Here is a 25,501-nt window from a genome sequence, read left to right as displayed (position 1 = left end):
TTGTCAGAATAAGTAAGTTATCAGTGATCTCCAGGCAAGAATTAGTGTCAAGCCCTGTCTATTAGTGTTCCACATTTTAATGGTTCTGTCTCAGCCTTGCCTGCAGTTTTACTTGGTCTTAATTTGGTCTTACTATGTAACTTCACACACAAACATCCATTGTCCAGTACTGAAAAATCCCGAGAAGCAGCCGGGGACTGGCCAGTGGCCAGGGACCTTTGTTATAAAAGGCAACAGCTTTATATATAGGCTCTCACAAAACTTAAAACCTTTTGTCTCCACCTGTCAAATATATAAAGCATGAAATAGCCTAATCGCAGAAATCACTTTGGTCTTGTGACTTCTCAAAGTTTTGAAAAAATAAAGAGAAAACAAATGACCTGTCTGTTAAGATGGATGTGGTGTTATTGCATTCATATTTCTGTTTGTGTTCTGTTATTTGTAAAAGGAACATGTGGTATTGGGGTTGTAACATATCTGAATATTAATACCGTGTGAGGGAGAGGGGAGTATAGGTGAAGGAGAGGGGTATGATGGGAACATGAATGTGTGGAGAACAGATGAGTTGGCAGTGGTAGGGAAATAGGGTGGAGATGGAGGGTAATGGAAGTTTAAAAACATATACTGTAGATTATTCCTACTGCACATGTTTTGGGGGAAAATGGGTCTAATATCTAGATTATATACATGAAACCCCCATGTTGAACATTCAAAGTTGTGTCGTTACAGAGCAGTGTGTGTGTGTGTGTGTGTGTGTGTGTGTTTGTCATTATACTGCTTACAATGTTGCCATGGCTACAGAGTGTACTTATGATATCGCACCGGGGAAAGCAGCACAAGTAGGCACACCCAGAAACAGCTGAAAAGTTTCTATGAACACAGCAGGAAATTACCAACAACCATGACGTATTGCACAAGCACAAACCTTTCCGCCCACTTTTAAGAGGTCACTCTGAAAAAAATGAGATGACCATTTTTGATCTATTACAGATGCTTATTTGAGCATTGTACTAAACGAGCAGGGTATGATGTTGTTGTCACTTTTACAGAGGATCCCCGCTTGTTGACATGAGCTAGGTTAGTTACAACTGCCAGGCAACCTGTGACCAGGAGTAACACAATATTTTGCCAAGGCTGTGAGGTCTAACCCTCAGAGGTCAGTGTCTCATCTTCACTACACCACGCCGAATTGGACATCTTCCAATTCTTTTACATATGAACTTCTTTATGCTGCACTTTTAAATGCTCCTACACGCCTCACTGACCTACTGACTCAAGGTGGATTTGAGTGCACTACCAGCCTATGTGTGGGAGACATTATGATTGTATGTCAGTCCAAGTGGGACATGTTTGCTGCATGACTGCACCTCGACCTTGGGCTACTGTTGTTAATGGAGACACAAACCCCAACTACCCCCACCCACCTCTACTTAAAACAAGGGAGGCCACTGTTGCCATGTCTCTCTTTTTGCATCCCTCCCTGTCTGTCTTCTAAAACTGACTGAATAAACTTTAATATTTAAATTTCAATGTCAAATGAATAGCATTCAATTAATAAACGCAAGTCCCAAAATTGGCTGTCGTGTCGGCAATAAAATAGAAATTTCCCCGTCAGAAAACAGCTGACTGAACTGAAAACTATTTTGCTGGAAAATTAATTGCAATTAATATAATTGTCTCTTTCAGTGAAAGAATACATTTTGTATTTATGTATTACTTTTTCACACAAATTAAAGTTTAGGATACATACTTTGTCATATCACTGTTATGTTACCCAGATATGCAGCTTCACAGCCTACGAAGTCAACCACGCCTTATCAAAAAACATTGTATTTTTTGCTTATATTAACAAAAAATTTAAAATAGAACATTTATTCCCGTCAATAAAAAAAAACAAAGCACTAATCATAAACACAAAACAGATTGTGTTTAATTTCTCTGGCTTTAGACGGCTACAGCCCAGGATGTTTGGAGTTGCCTATAGAAACAAGTGACAGCTGCCAACAGTCCCACCAATAATCACTTACATAATTACAATTTGGCACGTCTAAACCAAATCAACAACTACCATCAACAGTCATACTCCTTAGGACCTTGGCTAAAGTTAGCAAACAAGTTGTACAGATTAGAAAAATAAAAGCACAAATCCCCGTGGAACTACGTATAATGTTAATGAATGATGGCCATTGCCGCTACAGCGTCGTCATTTACGGTAACGTTACTAATTAAACAAAGCACCATGGTAGATTAAACACCACATACGGACTAACTACATTACTTAAACGCATGTAAAGGCACTTTGAAAACCGACTGGACTTGCAACTGCGGGTGGGGCGTCCTCTGGTAGGAATCCATAGTATCATAGGCTAGCTAACGTAACTGTTAGGTGACACTAGCCGGTATTGCAAACGCGTTTGATGGATCCAAACAATAATGTGACCAATCTCCTTTAAAAAAAATGCTCTGATGCTTTAATTGCGGTTATACAAAATAGTCGTGATTATGTTAAAAAAAAAAAAGATGCAGTTAGACAATTATTTAATAATTGTTACAGGCCTAGCTGAATATTGTAAAGGCATGTTTTTTTATTTTATATGTTAATAAACTATATTCTATTTCTTCATGCTTCAGTCAGATGCACTTCAAACTTGTTTCATGACTGCACACTTTACAGTCCTCAGCTTACTTTGCACTTGTAACAGTCATTTCAATACAGATTGAAAAAAAACTGGTAGTGGTAGTGGCGCCTTTCAGAGTCATTTAAATAACGGCTCTATCCTGAAGCCCAAAGTCTTATAAGTGATAAGGCTGCCACACAGCCCATTTCAACTCTTCCACCTACACACATCGTCTGCTCACAAGCGGAGCATCCATCAGCGTACTTCGCAGTAACATCCCTCACACACAAACACAAGTTCACATACTGTACACAAATCTCAAACTTTGACCTCCACATTACCACAAGAACTGGTAAGTGTCTCCCACACACACAAATTCTCAGAACCTCCCTCGTTCCCTCACATACCCAATCCACTGTAAGCACACAGACTTGGCTGATATGCGTGCATCACTGACTGCTCGTCCGGATGACTGAAGCCTTCTGAATCAACAGAGACAGAGGCAGGGTTTGTTCCTATGGTGGCTTAGAGTCCAACGACGACTAGCTCATTACATACCTATGACCTAAGACAGGCGTGCACTGCAAATAATGAGAACTGCCTAAACTGCACAAAGATAAGGAAGGAGAGCAGATGAAGGTCTGTCTCTCTTTATGGGTTTGGTGTGTGCCTGTTCACTACTGGGTGTACCGCAACAGTAAGACCTCAGGCAGAAGCTGAATGTCATGAATCACAGGCTTGTGAGCACAGCCGATTGAGATATGAGAGTATACTGTAAATTATTATTACTTGGATATGTCTAGGCAATTAACACAGCTCCATCTATTTGTTACTGCAATATGGGCACTAAAGCCTCTGCTATACATCAGCTCACATAGTGATTATAATGTCATTGACAGCTTAAAGGTTAAGCTTACTTTCCTACACTCCTTGCCAGGACACCGCAGGGTGTGCATGTGTGTCCAGCAGCTAAATTTCTTCCACAGCCTTTAACGTCTTAACGACTTGCTCCATTCCTACAGGAATAGACAGCAGTCCTCCAGACACTCACACACACACTTGTGAGAGCGACACATGCCCATGCTGTCGACAGTCGGATGTTGAGATACACAGAGCAGTCTGAGATTAGCTGTAATCTCTCAGGGAGAGACTGGCGAGAGTCACAGAGGAGGACTGACGCTGTAGTCTTAACTAAATCCCCCATACACAACATAGGTAACACAATCAAGAGCATTCATATCTGTGATGATCAGTCTACAGGTCTGTCTATCCACCTTTCTGATTACAAGTGACAGAGAGAGCACTAGTGCACATGTATACTGAGAAACTCCCCTTCACAACAATGCCCTCTGTCCCTGACTAGCTGACTGACTGAGAAAGAATGCTAGAATGAGAGCATTACCCCTGCATGAGCTTATTCATTTATGGATAAGTGCATGTACACTGTGGTAGTCAGGTCAGATAATGATCATTGGTGTAACTAAGTAAATGTCTTACTATCACCCATCACATCTTAACCACGTTTAGAGTATTAACTGGCTATATACCTAACTCTTACTCTCTGACACTCTCTTAGTAGAAACGGCGACAATGTCACTAACTCACGGGAAAAGGACAAAATACCATGTGCCATTGTGAAAAAAGCGGGCCTGAAACAAGCAGACATCTGTGCATTTACATTTACAATAATGTGTGCCATTACCGGTATGTTCAAACTAGCCATTGTGGTGACCAAAATACATGTTAGCATATAAAACAATGTGTTCACAAACAGATTTTTTGTGATATCATAAATGTATTATAAAAGTAACTGAAATTGGAGATAAGGGACGTATCTTAATAGGGGTGACGGTAACGGTATTTTGGTGCAGTGCAAATCTCTCTTTCATGATTTACCAACAGATAGAATTAAATTCCTAAATCAAAATGAAGATGGCTTCTAAAAAATAAAAAAAATTCCAGATTTTATCTAACTGGGCGGGTCTCTATCTACTTGGGTGCCCCTATGTAACCTATGTATGGGAAACCCTGGCTGCCTATGTCAACAACACACAGCTGCGCTCGCTCAGCAGAGCAGCTTTGACCGTCGGAGGCACAATGGTGTTGTTTGGCTATTACTTGTGACGTGTAACCAATGACATAGTGCTGTGGGCGGGACACTGAATGAGACTACAGATTGACAGAGAGAGGCAACTGTATCAGACCCAAAGTAGCGCACTTTTTAATGCATTTCTTTAACGTAATCGTTATTTTAACGATCTGCAAAAAATAGTTACACATAGTCCCAATTTCTCAAATATGAGGATTTTCTGATTTTTTTCATATATAGCCTAATAGTAAACTTGTGATGGACAATCACTATTTTTTTTTACATTTTGTTGACCGACATAATTATCAGAGGAAGTGTTCTGATGAACTATCTAACTGATCTGAGGTCACTGCACTAGAAGATGTGTGGTCACATAGCCTACCTCTCCCAACAGAGACAACTGCCATGGTTTCTATTTTATCTGAGGTTATGAGGTGAATGAAATATAAGTTGTGGTGCTCAAAGTGTTAAAAAATGTAATTTGAAAAACTCAACAGCAGAAACAATGTGGATGTAAATGAGGGAAGGAAAGAGATAAGGGTTAGCAATAATGGAGACGAATAAGGAAGCATACTGTTCGTTATTTTTGCACAACTTCCTGTCACAGCTCTCAGAATTCGTGAAATAATAATAGGGTTGTGCTGACATGTCTGTATGCGTGTACATGCAGAAATGCATGTAGGCTACATGTAAACAAACGCAACTAAAAAAAAAGTAAGGAGAAGTAAGATTTAACAGCTGACAAAATGTGCATGTGAACACCCAGGAGGTCAAAGTAGTTTTATGTTGCTTCATAATTTCATATCCTTCCGCTGAAGTACAGGCAAACCCTGCTGAAAAGGGGAGCCACATTTCTCTAACTTTACGATAAAGTGCCAGAAATGCACAGAGGTGGTAGTTTTTTTTTTTAAGTAAAAGTCCTGAGAGTGTACAAAACAAAATAAACACCACTTGTCTGACTCTGGACTAGCCTGTTTTTCCCCTTTTAACTGAATGGACTTTACATCTCTTAAAGGCCTTCGACAAACATCTAAGCAGGTGAAACTGACTGGTACAGTTTCAATAGCTTTAGGCAACATATGTACACACAGGCATTTGTTGAAAGTTCTTTTCTGAGTAAGGGGAAATAAGCATGACAAAGAATGGCTTGCAGAGAGCAGAATGTGGTTTCCCCTACAGCCTCGCTGTTTCACACCAAACAACACATGCATGGCAGAATGACACACTGCTAACATGATTGTTACAAAAAACAACACACAAGTAATACAACACAGTCAGCTGCACCATCCAACAAGTACAAGGGAGAGTTGTGACGCTGCCATTTTTTCATCAGAGCATAAGTTAGCTGTCGACTGACGTAACTCTTCTCTTACCCTCTCTTCAACAATCATTTATCATTCCTGTCAGTTTGATGTCATGACTTGCCACTTTAGGACTTAACTTTGCAAAGAAGCCTAAAAATAACTTATATGATCAGTTAGCCTATTAAATGACAGTATGACACTTGACAGTAGCAACAACAAAAAAACTTCTTAAGCATGCAGAATGCTGTTACAGTGGTTTGGACTAATTAAACAGCAACTCTGCCTTCTGTGAAGTGTTCCTGGTGAAACAATACAGAAAAGTTACTGCGTGGTTTAGACAGTAAGTCAGGAGAGCCGCTTCCAGAAAGTACAATAGTTACTAAGAATGGACAATATGGATGGAGTCTCACAAAATGTGGTATTTTACTAGGAACTGCAACTGAAAATCAATGTCTGACAAATTTGTTGATTCTATCGACAAATTAACTAATCATCTCAGGCCGAAATTTTACATTGCAATATAGATATATATTGTAACATTTTTCTGGAATATCCTTTAAAAGTGGTTTATAAATACCGCGTTGGAATGTCTTTTTTAAGCAGATTACCTGACATTGTATGTATGTATATTGGGAGATGTTCTTTGTCTCAGTAATGCTCTTTATTCACGCTTGCCATAACGCATTAGCTCCATGTTGCCAGTTCAATGTGAGAAATGGGGGACAAAATTCACAATCCTGATAAAAAATTGATTACAACATTTAGGTTAATGTAACTCTTTAGCAGTCTGAGTAAGTCTATTAAAGTGGGTATTCTCTGTTTATGTTTGCGGTGGTGGAGGGATAATCACTGTAAGTATTATGACTTTTTGTTGCCTAAGCAACATGCTAGGACCTCCACCATTACATGGACCTAGTGACTACCCATCTGTGAGATGTCTCGAAACTATACAGCCATCAAGCACTTAAAATGCATTGTAATCAGAAGACATGGGCTCACAAAGTCAATTGTAAAGTCTGTAATAAAAAAAAATCTGAAACAACAGGTAAAGGTGAGATTCCATTCTTCCAAGTATGGAATTTCAGTGGTGTAGTGACTCTGCATTCCTTTGTGTGCCTGTACCAGCACTTTTATTACACAACTCAGCTCTAACATCCAGTCAGAACAGGCCTCCAAACACACCAAACTCAGTCCTCTGCTGAGCCAACAACGACAATCCTTGTCGATCTATAAAGTACAGTAAGGACAGAGCATGTTAATCAGTATCATCCATGGCAGATTATTCCAACAAGTGGCTTTATTTCATCTAATCACTGATTCAGGATATTAGTCTAACTTGAGAGTAAATGACAACAGCGATGAGCTAGGCATTTCAAATTGCTAGCAGAAATCAATTCTAAAGCATCTAAGAAGAAAGTCTCTGCATGTTAATCTATCATATGTCTCATTGAGTTAACAATTCAAAAGGACCACATTGAATCACAATGGCAGACCTGCTCCCTGTTCATTACATCTTTCACTAATGTTGCACTTCTGTCCACATCTCAGTTACATCACACCAGCTTTGACTACCAAACAACACCTGCAATCACATTACTGACTTGTGACGACAGGAGCAACATGGTTGAACATTCCCACCACAGAAGAATCAACTCCGTTATTTAAGCTTTACATACCCATCACATCACCTGTAACTTGTTATCGCTGACTGCACATTTTCTACCTTTCTTAATCTCCTTATCTGCATTTCTGTTTTCTAAATTCTCTTTCACTTTGTCCCACACTCTTCTCTTCCTTGCCAGGACCCTGCTCACTGATGGTTCACTTGCTTTCCCTTGCTCTCTAAAATACTCCCCGTTCACTCTGAACCAAGAGGCCCCTGCCACTAGCAGACCATTAACCACTCCAGTTTCACGCTGGCACTCAGTCATCCTATTCTTCAGCTCACAGTATGCTCTTCTTCTCCTGTGATGTAGAGAACAGGAAACTGTGTGTGTGTGTGTGTGTGTGTGTGTGTGTGTGTGTGTGTGTGTTTTTTAGGGGACAATAACAGACATGCATAAGAAAGAGGGCAAAAGAAACCCACTGTGCAACAAAGCAATTTTTAACTACTCTACTTGAGCCAGACTACTTGAGTCAGACTCTGACTGGCTTAATTCATGGCCTTATTTTAAATTAAGCACTTGCTGAGGTGGTTCCCCCAGGAAGTAGGTGCACGGCTGCACAAAGGCACATGCACACACAAGATGTTATGGTTGAAGGAAGGTGCACTTATCCTTGCTATTAATCATGATAAACACCAACATGTTAACCTGTGTTCAACACTTAAACCTGTGCCCACTGGCGACAACACTGGGGCACCGTCCCCATATTCAAAACTGCATATAATTCAAACAAACACAAAGTGAAACAACTGCCCCATAATTTAATTGTTTCTGGTTGCTCTTGTTGTTTTCCTCAGAAGTTGCAATACAAATGCATTACTTCAGTTAAGGGGTGGGACAAATCAGTGTCAGAAATAAAGGAGGGCAAAGGGTACAAATTCTCTAAGAAATCTCAGAATGCCCCTTAAAAAGGTCCTATGGCATGAACATTTCACTGTATGAGGTTTTTTAACATTAATGTGAGTTCCCCTAGCCTGCCTATGGTCCCCCAGTGGCTAGAAATGGCAATAGGTGTAAACCGAGCCCTGGGTATCCTGCTCTGCCTTTGAGAAAGTGAAAGCTCAGATGGCTGATCTGGAATCTTCCCTTTATGATGTCATAAGGAGCAAGGTTACCTCCCCTTTCTCTGCTTTGCCCGCCCAGAGAATTAGGCCCGCCCATGAGAGAGAGACGACATGACTTTCAAATGAGCAAAGTGACAGTTGGTCAAGGCCACACCCCCACCCTCCACCTTGCCCCCCCCCTCTCTCCTCCTCAATAGCTACAGACACAGAAATGGCACATCCTAAGTAAAGCTCATTGTGGGACTGGCTCTAGTGGCTGTAATTCTGCACCAAGGCTGAATTTCGGGAAAGAGACTTCAGATACAGTATTAGGGGACCACTAAGGTCTATATAAAAGCATCCAAAGAGCAGCATGTCATAGGACCTTTAAAAACCTGATCGAAGGGCAAAATTTAATATTTACCAGTTTAGGCCAATATCCCAATAGCCTACATTAAGCCATTTTATTTTCATCCAATTCATTTAATTTCCATCTCTAACACACACTCACCTAACAGTGCTGTTACTTTAGTTTTACAGTCTATGACTGTTACTAATCGATCATTTTTCCCAGAATCAATTTTTTATTTATTTTCTATTAGATAGTGCAGATAGAGAGTAAAGGTGAGACAGTAAGGTGATGACACACAGCAAAGGGCCGCAGGACAGATTCAGCCTACATGGGGTGCACACTCCACCAGGTGAGCTAGAGGTCGCCCCATTTATTTATTTATTTATTTTTACCAATGATTCACCTAAATATTTTCTGTTTATACGGTACCGCCGACTACATTATATCCGTTTCCACCAAACAGAGCGAAATCAGAAAATACATGTTATGTACTTCTTTACAAATTAAAATAAATGTCAGACTGACTGACTGATGTGATGTGCATTCTTTTTAGAAAACAATTTGTTTTTAGAGGTGTCTCATGATATATTGTGTCTAAAAGTGTATTATTCAACTTTAAAAGGGGAAAAAACTGCAATGCGCAATTGTTACATGCCGTGTTGTTTTGCTGTGTTTTCTGCCTGTGTGTAATTCCCTCCAGGTGTGCTGGTGACATCACTCCCACAGCTGAAGCTGTTCAGCGGCAATCAGGAGAGACATTAAGTGGCTGCAAAAGGCTGAGCAGGGAGAGAATGGGCTTCAGTGGAAGCCGGTGTGGAGCCAGAGCCTGGAGAGCCAGTGGTGTTTTGTTTTGGTTGTCATATTCGTCTGCCGTTAGGAGATTGTTTTCAGTTGTTTTAGTTTGTATAATAAATCTTAAGTTAACTTGAAAGCATTTCCGCCTTTCCTTTGTCTTTCCCCCAGGTTTATTAATTAATAAATTGTATTAATAAATAATGATTGTTTGCGTCCTCCACCCTTAGACATGATAGGAACGTAACAGCAATACTATCGAAATGCAATACTTCAAGAATCGCAATAAATGAAAATCGCAATACTAATCGAATCTGCACCCGTGTATTGTGAAAGAACTGAATCGGGACAAAAGCATATCGTCCCATCCCTATTATTTAGTCATGTTGGAACAAGCCCAACATTTTGTAAATGCCCCGATTTTTTTTTTTTAAGACAGTGGGGGCAAAAGTTTAGCCTGGCTCCGCCCTCCTACTTACTTCCGCTCAATTTTCATTTCCCTTCAGTACTCCGTCTGAGTTTGTGGTATATTCTTAGGTTTTCTCCGGTCAAATATTTGTAGGTCCAATCAGCAAACAGAGGGAGTGGCTGAGAACAATGACGTTGAGGACGTGCACTAGAAAGATGCGAGCGAAGCCATTCGGTCCGTTGTGGCAGCAACGCTGCCGAATATCCAGAAGTTAAAGCCTGAGCAAGAACAATCTTTGCCGAGTTGTGTTGGCGGCCATGATGTTGTGGCCCTCCTCCCCACGGGGTTCGGGAAAAGTTTGATTTTCCAGCTCGCTCCGTTAGTGGTGAAGGAGTTGGCTAAGGCTAACGCTAGCGATGCTAATGCTAGCGATGCTAATGCTAAATATGAGCCGATAGTTGTTGTCGGTCTCCCCTCTTGTTGCACATGCGCATGACATACGTCACGACCAAACGTTAGCGATTGGTTATGGCAGATCCAGAGTGGCTCTGGGCAGATCCAATAGTTTTAAACTTCAACAGAGTAGCCGCCTTCAAGAAAGTTAACATTTGTCAATGGAGAGAGGCCAGACTCTCTGTACAAATGAAATGTACGAGAGTCTGGTAGGACCAGGCTAGCAAAAGTTGCCCCCTAAATATTTTTTTTAATTTCCCACACTGGGACAAACAATCAATGTGGCAATATAACACAATATGTTTCTGTATTAAGACACTAAATCTGGGAATCTCTGTGTACTTGACAATTTGATTTTGATTCAGGGTGTTACAATCCATTTACAAAACAATTCTAAATGCATTTAAATGTATTATTTTTTATTGTAAGACCACATACACAATATCATAATCCAGCCCAAATTGTGGGTTGATGTTGCATGCATGAGCAAGTCAGCATATTTTCCAACTCTGTGAATATTTAACTAGAGCGATAAATATGTGCTGCTTAGACACTTGCTTGAGGGATCTCTGTATGGCATCAACTCACAGTTGGTCTTCTTGCAGTTCCAGGAAAAAGAGTAATGTGCATATACACGTTTGTTTTAATGCTGGAAGTTAGATTAAAAAAAAAAAAAAAACTTACAAATGACGTTGTATGAGAATAAATATAATTTTCCAAGTATCAGAATGGGCAATATTCTTTACAATTACGGTACAAAATGTAAGACAAGCTATCCTCTGACACAGCTTCAATTGTCTGAAAATAATGTTATAATTCTGGATAAAAATCTAACCCATGGCATAATCACATTGATTAAAATGACAATATGAAATGCCAATAAATAGTAAATAACCAATGACGCTCTGAGAGAAATGTCCCAGAAGCCCCAGAAGAACATGCTTAAATTACACAACTTACTCCAAATATTGGGTTATCTTCTCCTTGATAACTGATATTCCTTATCAAGGCCTGAACAAATTCCACTTCTACATGAGAGAATTCAGCCAACATTTGACCTGAATAAAACAGATAACCTGCCAAACGCAACAAGATGTCCCAGAGCCAGAATCTGTGATCTACAATTCACCTTGTATCCCAAACAACTGTCAAAGGCAGTGATCCCTGGCTAATCCACACTGTGTCTGCCTGCTGGGTTGAGCCAGCCTGTCTATGTCAACAGCATTCATGGAGGTTGATCCTTTCTCTCTAGGCCTGAAGAACACAGATAGCGCTTCAGGGAGCACAATATGACCTGCTTTTGGCTTCAAACTAAATACACGTATCATGCTCAGTAACAGAGGTACCTGTAAGCGCAGCAAATCGTGTTAAGCTTTCCTGTGAAGGTTACATATCTCAAAAAACACCTAAGTGTGTAAACTGAGACACACGCATGCTCAGACTTACAGACATGCTTCCACACAGCAGTGGAACATCACACCAGTACAGCAGGCGTATGTTTTTTTTCGAGTAGAGATGTACAGTAGTAAACATTACAGGGTAATGTTGGGTTAAGCAACATTTAATGCACTGAATCGTGATTGGGGCAGAACATATACTTATTTTGTTGATTTAAAACAAAAGTACAAAAATGTTCATCTGTCATAAATGCCTAATGCTGCCAACAGCCATAGCATTGGTCTTAATGCCAAACCTAGTTGATGTAAAGCTTGATTTATGGTTATGCGTTGAATCTACGCCGTAGGTACGTATAGATACTTGCTTTTACTGTTGTATCGCAGTGTGTACTTTGTCCATAGCAATCTTCTCATCTTGGTCCAAAACGTCCCAGTTAGATAGTAAATGTGGTAAACATTCATTGTTAACCTTTACAATCATGCCGGCTCTTGTTGCACGATCCAAATTCTTTTGAACTGAAATTCCTTCAAAACTTGCTATTTTCAGTGTGTAGCTTGCTAGCTCAGAGTTTGTTGTTGTTTCCCAAGGCAAAGGGGATTCTGAGAATGGCAACACACAGAGAACGGAAGCGGAGGGCAATTATCTGGCATTTATTCTGGAAATGTACTTCCGTTGATCCAGACTATCACTGGTATGTGTGAGAAGAGGGGAAAGTGGAGAGTGATGAAATCAAAGAAACGTTAATGACACAGACAATATAGTTGAGAGAGAGACAATGTTACACTGTAGATCAAGTACGCCACACATAATTCTACACCCCTTAAACTCTTTCTGAACTCTGACTGTGATGTGGTAAAAAAAAAAATTTCAGTTAGTGGTGGACCAAAGTCAAGGACATAGCTCTTCTAAGGTGGGCAGTCTAGCTGTGTACACACACTCTTACACTATCAGGCAGAATGACACAGACTCATGTATGCAGTTATCTCAGATCATTGCATAATTGATTTCTGTCTGTGAGTCACAGATTGTGACTCATGTTTACTTATAGCCCCAGCTTAACCTGTGTATACGACAGCACTACTGAAATAATGTCATTTATTAAATACTTTTTTTTATTTTTTTATTATCGTCTATTACTGTCTTTGTTTTCAAACGCTGAAAAAGCACAAGACTGAGCATACATTTACAGTACAGCCTGGACACCTTTTCCCTACTCCACTGACTGTGTCTTGTCATCAAAACAATGCCGGGAGCCAAGACCACCTACAACCTCCTACCACTACTGCTTGGCATAGTCTACATGCCATTGGGCTCATGCCCCAGTGGTATTATCTACATGAAAAAGTTCTCAACAAAAAGCCTGAACATGTTCTGTATGTAAATGTAAATGTGTGTTGTAAGAAACTGTTTGTGTTCATTCATGTCAGCAGGATATGAAACACCTTTTGGTTTAAACAAGGGGGCTTCTGAGCGTGAGCCAAAAAGGGCCTGACAACCCTCTGAAAGTAGTGTGTGTGTGTGTGTGTGTGTGTGTGTGTGTGGGGGGATTGTTTGCTCAGTGACCAGATGTGTCTTCTGTGCATCGTCTATGGTTACTGTTTGTCAATGTGTACAATATCAGTTTTCACCTGTTGCTAGACATGGCCAAGGAGTTATGTTACGCAACAGTTTTCAATGGCTAATGACAGGCATACATACTGGTGACTGTTACTGCTCTGCGTCCATCAAGACACCACACACCATACACCACATGATGTCATCATGATTAAGCCAGTTAGAAAAAATTCCATGTGCCAATGCCACGCCTTACAATACAGTTAGGTCATTCATTTGTCACAATTCTATTATGTTTTCATTTTTTAGTGTTTCAAATAGTCCTCTCTGTACAAAAACATACAACAGTCATACCTGAATAACGTTAATTATTGTACAAATGGATGGATATTTATAGTTTTTCAAAATGTTAATAATAAAACCTGGGAGTCATTGTTGTTTGTTGCAATTTGTCAGGACTGCATTACTTAAGGTTTATTGCACAGTAGAAGTCTTCAAAGTTGGACAGCAGCTACCTCATCTTATGCTGACACTTACTTTGACCTAAATCATAATTCCTACAGGACAACATTTCAAGCTATTTTGACAACTGGTGCACAGCTTTAGGGCGTGAAAGTAATTACAGGTATAGTGGCAGTTTGTTGCTTTGTAGCTTCACCTGAGAGGAAAAAAATTTAACAGCTGTGTAGTTAGGGGCAACACTTTTGAGCCTACATAACCAAACAGATCATAAAGGTGCAGCAAGTTGAACCTGTGGGATACTCACAAATTTTTTTTTCCCATCTCCATCCTCATAGCTCTTCTTCGATTTCTTGTCCTTCTTGGGACCTGCAGCTGAGGCAGAGCCCCCCGTGTTTGGATCCATATTTATAACTTAATCCGTTTCCTTGGGTGTCAAAATAACCCTGAGTGGCGGTAACGTTAGCTAATCTTCCCCCGCACTCAAACGTAAAAAAAAACAAAAGCAAACGTTTCTTCCGACGGTATTTCCTAACTTTGAGAAAAAGCCAACTGTTAATTCCCTTTGGCCTAAGCTAGAGCCCTTGCTAACTTAGCTACAATTAGCACAAAGTTGCTAATGATTTGGTAAAAAGCCAACTACCCCGAGTCCTTCGCTAAGCCGCCTGTCTGTATCACTGAAGGAGGGAAATTCAAAGCACAGCCCCAAGTCCTCGGGACGACAAGTACGAAAACAACCTGTTGCGTTTATAAAATACAAACGAGGATTTATTCTACCAGTATCCACATGTGAAACAAACCGAAGCTTTAAACGATTTGAATTTTAAGTCTCGAAGTATGCGGTAACTGAGCTAACCGTTAGCTTTAGCTATGCTAGCTCGTCTGACACAGTAGGTAAAGTCTCCGTGGAAAGAAAACAACTCCGCTCTTCCCACTTCCACGAGTTGTTTCGGCGACTACAACAAGGGCGACGAGTTGGTATTACAGATGACTTGCCCCGACTGTGTCTCCTAAATTAGTTTCCATGACTGCTTTACAAGTTTAGTTAACTTTTTAACCCCTAATGACAGTGGTAAGCGAATACGTCTTTAGCGGTAGAGGAGTCTTCCTGTTCTTCTGACAGTCCGGTCAGAGAGATAGCTGGCTGGGGAGACTTCTGGGGAGGAGCCTGCGCTCTGCAGCTACACCTGAGAGGATTTAGCAGACAGTTCTGCCAACACTGCACAGAGGGATCATCCAGGGGTCATCGCCCCATGAAAGAGTTAGAGATCTCCGGTAAAATGAGGACGAGTCTTACTAGGCTACTTGTCCTGGCTCCACAATAGAAGGAACTCCCAATTGACAACTCTACACATCTGTTGCTAACTGAAAACTCATTATTATTGTAAGCAGGGGCGGAGCAGGGGTGGCTTCTGGGGCTCCAGCCCTGAATGTTTTCTCAAAAGCTACACATCTTTAATGGTTTTAAGATAACTTGAACTTTGTGTCACTTCCCCTTAGTCTCTGTGACTGGACCGGCAAAGCAATAGCAAAAGTTCTATTACTGGGGAAATATCGCCATTAACGATGTACTGTACTCTACTCCTGCGTAGGCCTATAACAAAAATAGGTTTCAAGGTTAGTAATTTAGCTACGGTAAATGGAGGGAAAAAAAATCTTCCCGGTGGCATGCCCCAGACCACCCTAGGTTTGAATGTTTACAATCTCTGGCTCCACCCCTGATTGTAAGTCTTTTTGGATTAAAGGGTCAGCTAAATAACTGTAATGTAATGTAGCCTAACTGCTGACTACAGCTATAGAAACTGTTCAATTTGTGTTTTCATGGCATCACTATTCATGATGTGTTTAGAACTAGTCCTACACAGGGAATGACAAAACAATGTAGCCTACTGTGTCATAATTGTGTCATATTCTAGAATCTAAAATCCATAAAGAACAAAATAAACCCACAGAGTTATCAAGTTAACAACTTGTATCACAGTTGTTTGAGTTCAACAGTAACCTCTGGCCACCCACCCCTATATACTGAAGTTAAACCAGTAGTTCATATGGAAAAAGCCAAGTAGTTTTACAGTTCAGCACTAAAACAGTTAAAGGGAGACAGGGTTTTTGAAGAATATTCTTTTTTTGCTGTTATTTTATTCACTGCATGTAGCCTAGCGTAAAACCTCTATAGGAGAGAATGTATTGCCTGTAGTTAAAGACCATGTGATCTCTCCCACAGCCTTTCATTTCCAGTGTTTTTGTTGTAACCTCACCACATTACAAAAAAAATCATCTCTCTCAAATGTCTGTAATTGACTCTTAAGTTTATTACACAAGCAATTAATCGTATCTCACATATCTGGAAAATAATGATTAGGCTGACATACCTAAGCGAGATCTAACTTGTGCAAGTTTTTTACAATGATTATGAATATATGTATATATAATGTGTCATTAGTAACCTTCCCTTATGGAATTAAAAAGACCAGTGGTGCTGCTTCATTTCGGTTTCTGTTTTGTGCAGGTGCTTTTTTATAACTTGTAAATGTTATGTTTGTGGCTTGGGCACTTGGACCTATTTTGTAGCTACTGTAATCACACTGTGCAAATATATAATCGAACTTGGGGCGCCACCAAGTGGTGGCAGGCAGGCGCTGCAGTGTCACCAGAGTTAAAACAGCATGTTTAGCAGTTAATGTACTCCAAAGAAGCAATTGTGATGTTTTTGTTCTCTAAAATGATTTATTTGCATTTATTCAATTCGGCACATATAGAATATTGTTCTGAATATGCTGACCCGATTCTTAACGGATTGTCTTCTAAAAACAGCATCGAGTTGGTCGGTCATTATAAGTTTAACACTCCAGATGTGGCCTTCTGTTCCCCGCTTGTAATGCATTATTTCAGCGCTTCTTTGATTCAGAGATGATTTTGAATACGCACCACAGACAACAACAATATTCACTGTGTTTGTATAAGATATCATGTCCAATACTTGAAGTGCATTGTTTCTCTTACCTCTCAGACGTACACAAACCTGTGCACTCACACGACCACACACACAGCCACAGGATTATACAGAGACAGGCTCATCTGTCTGTCTTGGTATGTGAGAGATGTTTCCAACAACAAGATTGGAGAGGATTTGCGCACCAACGATGGCATTGAAACAATTTGGTTTATTGCACAGTCTCGACATAAACTTCAGCCTCAAGTCTTCATTCTCTGGGATATTGGCGCTATAAATTGTGGCGGAGAGGTTAATTAAAAGTGAAAGTGTACGGTAAGGCTATAGCAGCACTATGGCACTCGTGAAAACGCCTTGTATTAAATGATTAACAGTTGGCCCTTCACCTCAGAGCTGCAGCAGCATCATTTTCAGCACCGCCATTAATAAACAGATGGATAAACAAAATGACTGCCACTTCAGAGTACATTTGAATATCTTTATGTGACGACATAGGCCTACAGTCTGTCATTTAATCAGCATTTTACAGTGGACAAAAGGGTGAAAATTATGTGTTGATTACTTCATTTCACAAGACAAGACAGTTAAGTTACAGTCATACAAAATATGTTATATACAATCAACTGTAGACTATTTATGTTACCATAAGTCACGTTCCATGAACAAAAACACATTAAAGTGTCAGGGCCAGTGTGGAATACTGTGAATTTGGAACAACTAGCAGGCGCCAGGTCAAATTTGTAAGCAGCTAGATGAATAAATACAAGCTTGGGAGTATATACTGTAAAGGAATACATAATTTAATAAGTTTCCAAAGTGCAGTGCGCTGACCACGAGGGGGTTGCAGGAGATGATGGATTGTTTCACATTGTAGACCCCAAAAATATGAGTCACTAATTTAATCAGGAGTTATAGCCTAGGCTACTGTTATTTTTCCACCTGCAGTGGGCCCATATACCCTATTCATCTTCTCAAATGCCCCCCCCCCATCATCTGAAGAACTCTTTTTGGGGATGGTGCTGTGGAACATGTGGGCAACATTTGGTCGGTTACACTTTACTTGAAGGCATCTACATAAGAGTGACATAACACTGTCATGAACGTGTCATAAACATTATAAACAAGTCATAAACGTTTATGACATAACGCTTCTGTCAGTAAGTGTCATTCGGTTTTTGTCATGACAAGTTATGGTTAGGGTTAGAGTTAGGGTTAGGGTTCATGTGTCATGACAGTGTCATGTCTCTCTTATGTAGATACCTTCAAGTAAAGTGTTACCATTTGGTCAATTTGGTCATGTTATGTGTTGTTGGGGTTCCAGTTTATTTAAGCTTTCCAATGTGTCAGACAAGTGATAAAGGCAACAACTTCGTGAGTTGAGTACGTGCAGCAGCAGTTAAGGGGTGACCCGTTAACCTACACACAGGAGTCTCACAAAAGACCCATGGTCACAGAGATTAGTCCCGGGGGTCTAACCTACTACTTGTAGGAGGTCCGGGCCTCTCTCAGCGACCTGTCATATGGCATGGAGGCGAAGAAAGAGTTCCGGAGCTGGCAGTTGATGAAAAACACAATAAGCAACACCAACAGGAAGAGCAGTAGGCACATGACTATGTAGGTGATCAGGTCCGGTTTGTGGAGCTCGCCCTCCCGGAGCCCTCCTGCCCCTCGCCCCGCGATGGGTCTCAGAAGAGCGGCCACGCTCACCGAACCGCCGTGTGAGGCGTTCAGGGAGGAGGGCGCGTGCGTGGAGGACTGGGCCATGAGCACCAGGTCTAAGTCTGGGGTGTCGGTGGAGTTGAGGAGGATCTGCCTTAGCATGGCGCCTCGCGTGCTCACCGGCTGCGTCGGTCGGCTGGAGGATGAAAAGACACGGAGAAGGTTATGTAGCCTACTGACCCCGTGTTTGTTCAGTCTGGGTGTCCTATCCCTGATGCAGCGATAAAGTAGAATGTAACGATTCTTGTGTGACACATTTGGAAACAGCGTCATGACATTGCCCGCAAAATAGGTCTAGGTTAGGCTACAATGTCTGACAAGGTAACTTAACTGATAAACATCCAGTGACACAGATCTATACTGTACAAATCAGGCCATAGTGATGCCATAAGTGACAATGAAAACACCATAAAGTAGGCTGGAGTCACGGTTAGAAGTAGCCTAGCCCACAAATAATAGATTCCTCGAAATACCATAGGACGTTGTAAGGGACTTACTTACTTTGGTTTGGGCTGCGAAGACTTCCGCAGGTGAGCTGGAAAGGACCAAAACCCGGCTCCGCATTCCTCAGCGTCCCCGGCTCTGTCCGCTCCAGGTCCGCCGTGGACACGCTTTGGAGAAGCAGCGGCTCGATAGCTTGAAATCTGCGCCCACAGACCACCATATGTCGCTGAGTGGGATATTAAGGCAGCGTCTCCCCTCACATGAAACAGAACTAATCAAATCCACGTGTCCGCGCAGATCAGGGTCCCAGTGAAAGAGCACTACCTGTTACTTGGTGGCGTTTAAAGCCAAATCACCTTGCCAGGCGTGAGGTTAAGCACAGGCTGCGATAGGCTACAGTAGCGATATCCAAATGACTCTAGGGTCTATCAGAGGAGGTGAAGTTCACCGGGGATCAGTGGTGCGCATGCATGTCCTCTCGCGCGTCTCGGTGCGCAGTACAACAGGATCTCCTTTGCTTGAGCGTGCATGGCGCAGAAGAAGGGCACGCCGGATCCCCGTTTTTGCAAACCTTCGCTTTTTCTTTTATCCAGTAAAGGGTCGATACGTGTCGGATAGATGCTACCGACTGTCTGCCCTTACTGGATATCGACCCAGTATGAATTAAATCAGAAGAAAGGAGGGATTAATGAAGGACAAAACACAGCAGCACACCGGATCGTGAACAGCTTCCCATCTTCACCCTGGGCTTAGTGTATGACAAAGCGAATGAAAGAGAGAGGGAGGGAGGGAGAGAGGGAGGGAGGGATGGAGAGAGAGAGAGAGAGAGAGAGAGAGAGAGAGAGAGAGAGAGGGAGAGAGAGAGAGAGAGAGAGAGAGAGAGAGAGAGAGAGAGAGAGAGAAGAAGAAAAAGGAAGGAGAGAGATAATTGCAGATCAGGAGAGGGGATGGAGGGCGCTGGAAGCACGTCACCAAACAGGGATGTGTGTTAATAGAGTCACAAAACAAAGTCCCATCTATCTATCTATCTATCTATCTATCTATCTATCTATCTATCTATCTATCTATCTATCTATCTATCTATCATTTTCATAGTGATGAGAGACAGTTGAGTCAGTCCATTTCTGGGTTAGTGTGGGGAATGTCTCACTGGGGTGATGAGAGAACAGGAAAGGGTGTGAGATTGGTGAGTGTGTAAGAACTCATAGGGGGTGATTACATTTTAGAAAAAGTCTGCCAGGTAGTCTTTTGTCTGAGTCTTATAGTGCCTGGCTTATCCGCAGTCCATTTCCTTCAAGTAATTACTTAAATAGCAACAAAACTGCTCTGCATGTCACATGACCTCGTTTGTATAGAACATAAATGTGTGTGCTCTCTGTGAAACAGATTTGACATTGGTGCTAGACACTAAAAATAAGGTGCTAAAGGTGGAGATTGCAATCCAGTATGTTCTTACATGATGCATTGGACATGATTAGCGGGCCAGACCCTAAAAGCTCTGCCGAACTGTTTCATATTCATCTGCACCTGTTCTGTCACTATAGAATCGCTGGCAGGCATAGAGAGCAAGGACAGAGGGATACACATATACACACACACACACACACACACACACACACACACACACACACACACACACACACACACACACATACAGACACACACAAATACACATTACAGCAAAAATACTTCAACCCATCCCCAAATTGGAAATTTGAACAGAGACATACACAAACAGACAGGCAAAAACGTAGCCGTGTCCTACTGTCCCATATCAACTGTATTCAACAATAAAGAGGATTACAGTGGACCAGGATTCAATGTGCATATCACATGAGAAATCTAAATACAGCCTGAAGCCTTGTTTACATAGTCTACATGGAGGGACAGCCATAATTGGGACGGCTAAGGAGATTACCGTTTATTATTGCTTTTTGGATGTGGCACTCGTTCCCTGCTTTGCTACGGGTTTCCTGCTATCCTCATCATCAGTCCCTCACACACACACACACACACACACACACACACACACACACACACACACACACACACACACATACAAAGGAAATCAAACCCATCTGCGTGCCTTCGAGTGGTGATCAGCGTTATATTTGTAAAACTCCAAAAAACTTCAACAGACCTAACTCACCCAGCACAATCAGATGACGTGGTTTAGTTGAAAGGAAAATTAAGAAAGGAGAGAGAAAGGCTGTGATGTCAAATGATGTCAAATAATGCCTTGGTCTGTGACTAATTGTGAGAGTTATCAGGCTTTGCTCATTAGCTGTAACCCATGACAATGGAACTCTGAAAGGAATGGTGGAGTGTAGTTTTCACTCACTATAGACTTCATTAAAGGTGTCAGCCAACTGGAGCCCCTCGACACACATATCGCATATATGTGTTTGTGTCTCTCTCACACACACACACACACACACACACACACACACACACACACACACACACACACACACACACACTGATAAAACTCACAATAATACACTTTCCTCTAATTGGAGAATTGGGTCTGCTCACGGGTTGTTATTTTATTATTCTTATTTTCCATTATTTCCAGGAGGGAAAGGATCAACATTTAGAAAATCTTTCCTAAAAGCCATCTGCCACTGTTTTACACCATTAAGTTTCAGTCACCTCGAATTATGCCATGTCAAGTGAAGGCAAAGTAAAGAGCACAAACAAAAGCTGTGGTAATTTGCACTCACAGTAGTGCCATTATCTTTAATCCCTTCAAGAAAAAATAGCTCGAGTCTACTGAGTTTTGTTTAGTTTTTCTTCATGAAAGAGTAATATTGTTTTGTTGTTTTCCACAGCATGAGCTCCGCAGTGCAGTGGAGTCATTCATCGCACTGGCTGGAGTCCAACAGCCACCCAAATATACTGTCTATAGAGCCTATCCATCTCAGGCTGGCATTAATGATGAATATTTCTAAAGAATAAAACTACCCCCTCTTGCTTGCTAAGACAGACGCACACAAAAAGACACATACAGTAGCATTTAATAACAGTGATAGTCCCAGACAGACTCTCTAGACAAAAACACAAAAGCCAGAGAGAGACAGATTATGAGACCACTGATGTGCAAGCTCCTGCATGTGTGCACACAAACACACTCACAAGAGACATTTGACATGTTTAAACCACAGGCAGCTATATACACACACACACATTGTCACACACTTACATAAGCAGAGGCAGACAGAGAAAGAGAGAAAACACATGCATTCACACTTAAACAACACACTACACACACACACACACACACACACACACACACACACACAGACAGAGAACAACACAGACAATATGATCACTAATGGCTACACAAGCAGCTAGGACTCCTTTACCTCTAATGTCAATACAATTCCATTTCTGTCTGACAGATTTCCAACATGAATTGTCAACAAACAAATCAATGTGACACACAAACGTCTCCCCTCTCTCATTTTCTGTAATTATGTTCTTTTTCTTCTAACCATCTCCTCTTTAACCTCCTTGGAAAGATCCGCTGTCAAAATAGGATTTCTCCCTTCCAGCACATCAAATGCCCCCATCGGCAGAAATCAGACGCTCTAAGATTAGTCACTTGATTATCTCGCCAGAACACCAAATGCTGCTCCTCATCTCAGGGAGGACGTAAAGGAGAGGCATTTACTTTCTCTCGCTCTAAAAATGACTAATGGAAACTTAAAATGAGCTGGAGCTGTCATGTAACCACTGAAACACACAGTTATAGTATACAGTTATAGTATACAGTAAATATGCACACTACTGTGATTCAAATCATATTTTGTGAGGCCAAATTATATTTGAAAAACAAATACAGTCAAATTGACTATTTTCCCAAAGTCTATAGTAACATTACAGTACAATTAACATAACGGGTAATTTCATATTTGTTGCAAATTGTAATTTTGATGCAGTATAGAATAAAATACACATTTTTATTTTACTATGTACACAGTGTATAGGCTCAGATCTCCATGCAGGCCAAGTGGCCTCTCAGCTCTATAACAAACAAAGCAGACTCAGCCAGTACTGGCCGCCGGGGGTACTTCAGAGTGTGATCTGCAGGATGGTGTCATGAACTAGCTCAAAGTCCAGATAAAATAAGGGAGACCACACATAATTAAGGATTAAAGTAAAACCAATTAATTTGACCCATATTAAACAATACCATATACAATTGAGAATGTGAAATGTGTATTTCAGTATATCAGTGGTGTAATGTGTGCATGGGGGTAGGTGAGTGTGTGGAAAGCAAATCTAACAGAACCCAAAAGACAACAGTGTTTGGTGTTTCAAGCCCCCAATGTCGCCTTCCAGGCAGTGCGGCAATGGTTATGTTTAGGGTTAAGGTTAGGGTTAGCTGCCTGGAAGGCGATGTTGGAGGCTTAAAACACCATCGAGCAAAGACAACCAAACCAAAAACCCTACTAGCTGCAAGCACAGAGAGAGGGAGAGAGAGAGAGAGAGAGAGAGAGAGAGAGAGAGAGAGAGAGAGAGAGAGAGAAAGAGAGAGAGATGCTGATGTGGACAGAACCAGTGTTCCCTGCGAGACATGGTGAAGTTTGGCAATCTGTCGAGTCTGTCTGAGTCTGGATGCTGAGAGGAGGGGGAGAAAAACAGACAGAAACAGCTAATTACTCAGTAACACCAGCCTCCAGGGTCACTAAGGTCACAGCCACCTGTGATTCAGACAAAACTAATGTGAGAAGCAGGAAGAGCCTAACGGACGTAAATAAAATGTGAAAAGAAAATCAATTAGAAGAGCAACAGAACAGAGACAAACAGAATGTGATGGAGCAGCAAATATAGTTGCTGAGACAAACAGAAATAGTAAAAAAAGATGGAGAAACAAATATAAAATGGAAGGGTGGGTGAGTGAGAGAGGGTGAAGGTAAAACAAACAGAACACAGAGCAGAACAAAGGGAACGTGAGTCAGAAGATGAATGGTGGTGCAAAGCTATGGCTATCCCATAAAAGGGAAGCTATGTTGTAGGTACATAAATACACTGAGGGGAAATGTTGCTGTATATGACGAGCAGCAGCGCTGGGGTTGTTATAAACATAACTTCCTCTCTATGTCTCACTCATTCTACTTCCATACTCACACACGGCTCTTACAGACTAAAAGGAGGAGTGTTTGCAATCCAGTAAATGTTGTAGCAGTTCCTGTACAGCATATGAATCACTGTGGACAGTAATACTGAGAAAAAGATTCAAAAGTGGATATCATAGGAACACTGAGGATGACAATGATGATGCTACTGCCGCAATGAGCCAAATGCTGCTGAATGGAAGATGGTGTCAAGGATGATGAAGATGAAGAATGCTATGACACTACGGTGTAATGATGCAGAATATGATGATGATAATATACAGAGTCATGCCTAGAAAAAGTATATATCTGCTGTCAGATTAACTGCATTTTGTACAGGTTGGATGGAGTGATTGATTCTTTAATACACTAAAGTATAGCCTACTACCTTTTTACGTGGAAATTTCTATGGGGAAAACCATCTCATGAGATAGAGCCGACACCTTTATCTTGTGTGTGCGTGCGGTTCATGCGCTCCATTTGCAATTACGAGTTCACCCATGGCTGTGTGCACTCTCATTCTTCAGCGCGGCCTCGAGGGCCAGTTGAACCACCGGCGGGCTTGTCAGGGAGTTGTCATATCAATCTCTCCATCCATCTTGAACCAGTGTGCTGGGGCTTTGACAAACTGGTAAACACTTAACAAGTCTTTTCTTCTGAAACCCCTCCAGATTGCTCTTTCTACTCTACTCCATCAGCCGTCTGACTGCTCCAGAAATTAAATATTGGCGTTTCACCAATGATGGGGACTCAAGAAAGTCTCAGCACTATGGATTTGTGATTTCTTTACAGTCATGTCAGACAAGTAAAAGATGGTTTGGAGCAGGTTAGATTATAGTCTTATGATTGTAATAAAGGTTGTCTTTTAGTGATGAATGGCTATGATCGGAAGATTGTGACAGCTTTATGCTCTACAATTGTTTGTTTAAGACGTTTGTCCGGATGCCTTGAATAGGAGCTGTGTGTGTGTGTTTGTGTATGTGTGTGTGTGTGTGTGTGTGTGTGTGTGCGCGCGTGTGTGTGCGTGTGTGTGTGTGTGTGTGATGAGCAACACATAGTCGTCTGCAAGAGTTAGAGCCACAGAGATACTTTTGAGTAAAGCCTGCCCCTTGTGGGTAATGTGCCCATTA

General features: G+C 41.3%; 2 protein-coding genes across 4 annotated transcripts in view; both read right to left on the bottom strand.

Moving 5' to 3' along the window:
- Positions 1-15,279, bottom strand: part of diaph1 (diaphanous related formin 1) — a 102,995-nt gene extending 87,716 nt beyond the window's left edge. For 2 of the 3 annotated variants that reach the window (XM_078260613.1, XM_078260614.1), the window contains exon 1: positions 14,443-15,279. In XM_078260613.1, the coding sequence (XP_078116739.1) occupies positions 14,443-14,541 (99 nt within the window). In that variant the 5' untranslated portion in view covers positions 14,542-15,279. Of the gene's footprint in view, positions 1-7,687; positions 7,860-14,442 lie in introns of those variants that run through there. The other variant, XM_078260616.1, reaches the window with a different exon arrangement.
- A 2,056-nt stretch (positions 15,280-17,335) lies between these two features.
- smim32 (small integral membrane protein 32) lies at positions 17,336-20,004 on the bottom strand. The gene is made up of 2 exons (XM_078261429.1): positions 19,309-20,004; positions 17,336-18,943 (listed from the first exon to the last, which is right to left on the bottom strand). Exon 2 carries the CDS (start codon positions 18,907-18,909, stop codon positions 18,568-18,570), a length of 342 nt encoding a protein of 113 aa, XP_078117555.1. The 5' UTR covers positions 18,910-18,943; positions 19,309-20,004; the 3' UTR covers positions 17,336-18,567.
- Positions 20,005-25,501: the final 5,497 nt, after the last annotated feature.

This window comes from Sander vitreus, chromosome 10 (genome assembly GCF_031162955.1).
Source record: "Sander vitreus isolate 19-12246 chromosome 10, sanVit1, whole genome shotgun sequence".
NCBI classification, from domain to species: Eukaryota; Metazoa; Chordata; class Actinopteri; order Perciformes; family Percidae; genus Sander; species Sander vitreus.
The sequence above is the reverse complement of the archived record's forward strand: the minus strand, read 5'-3'. Positions and strand labels throughout refer to the sequence as shown.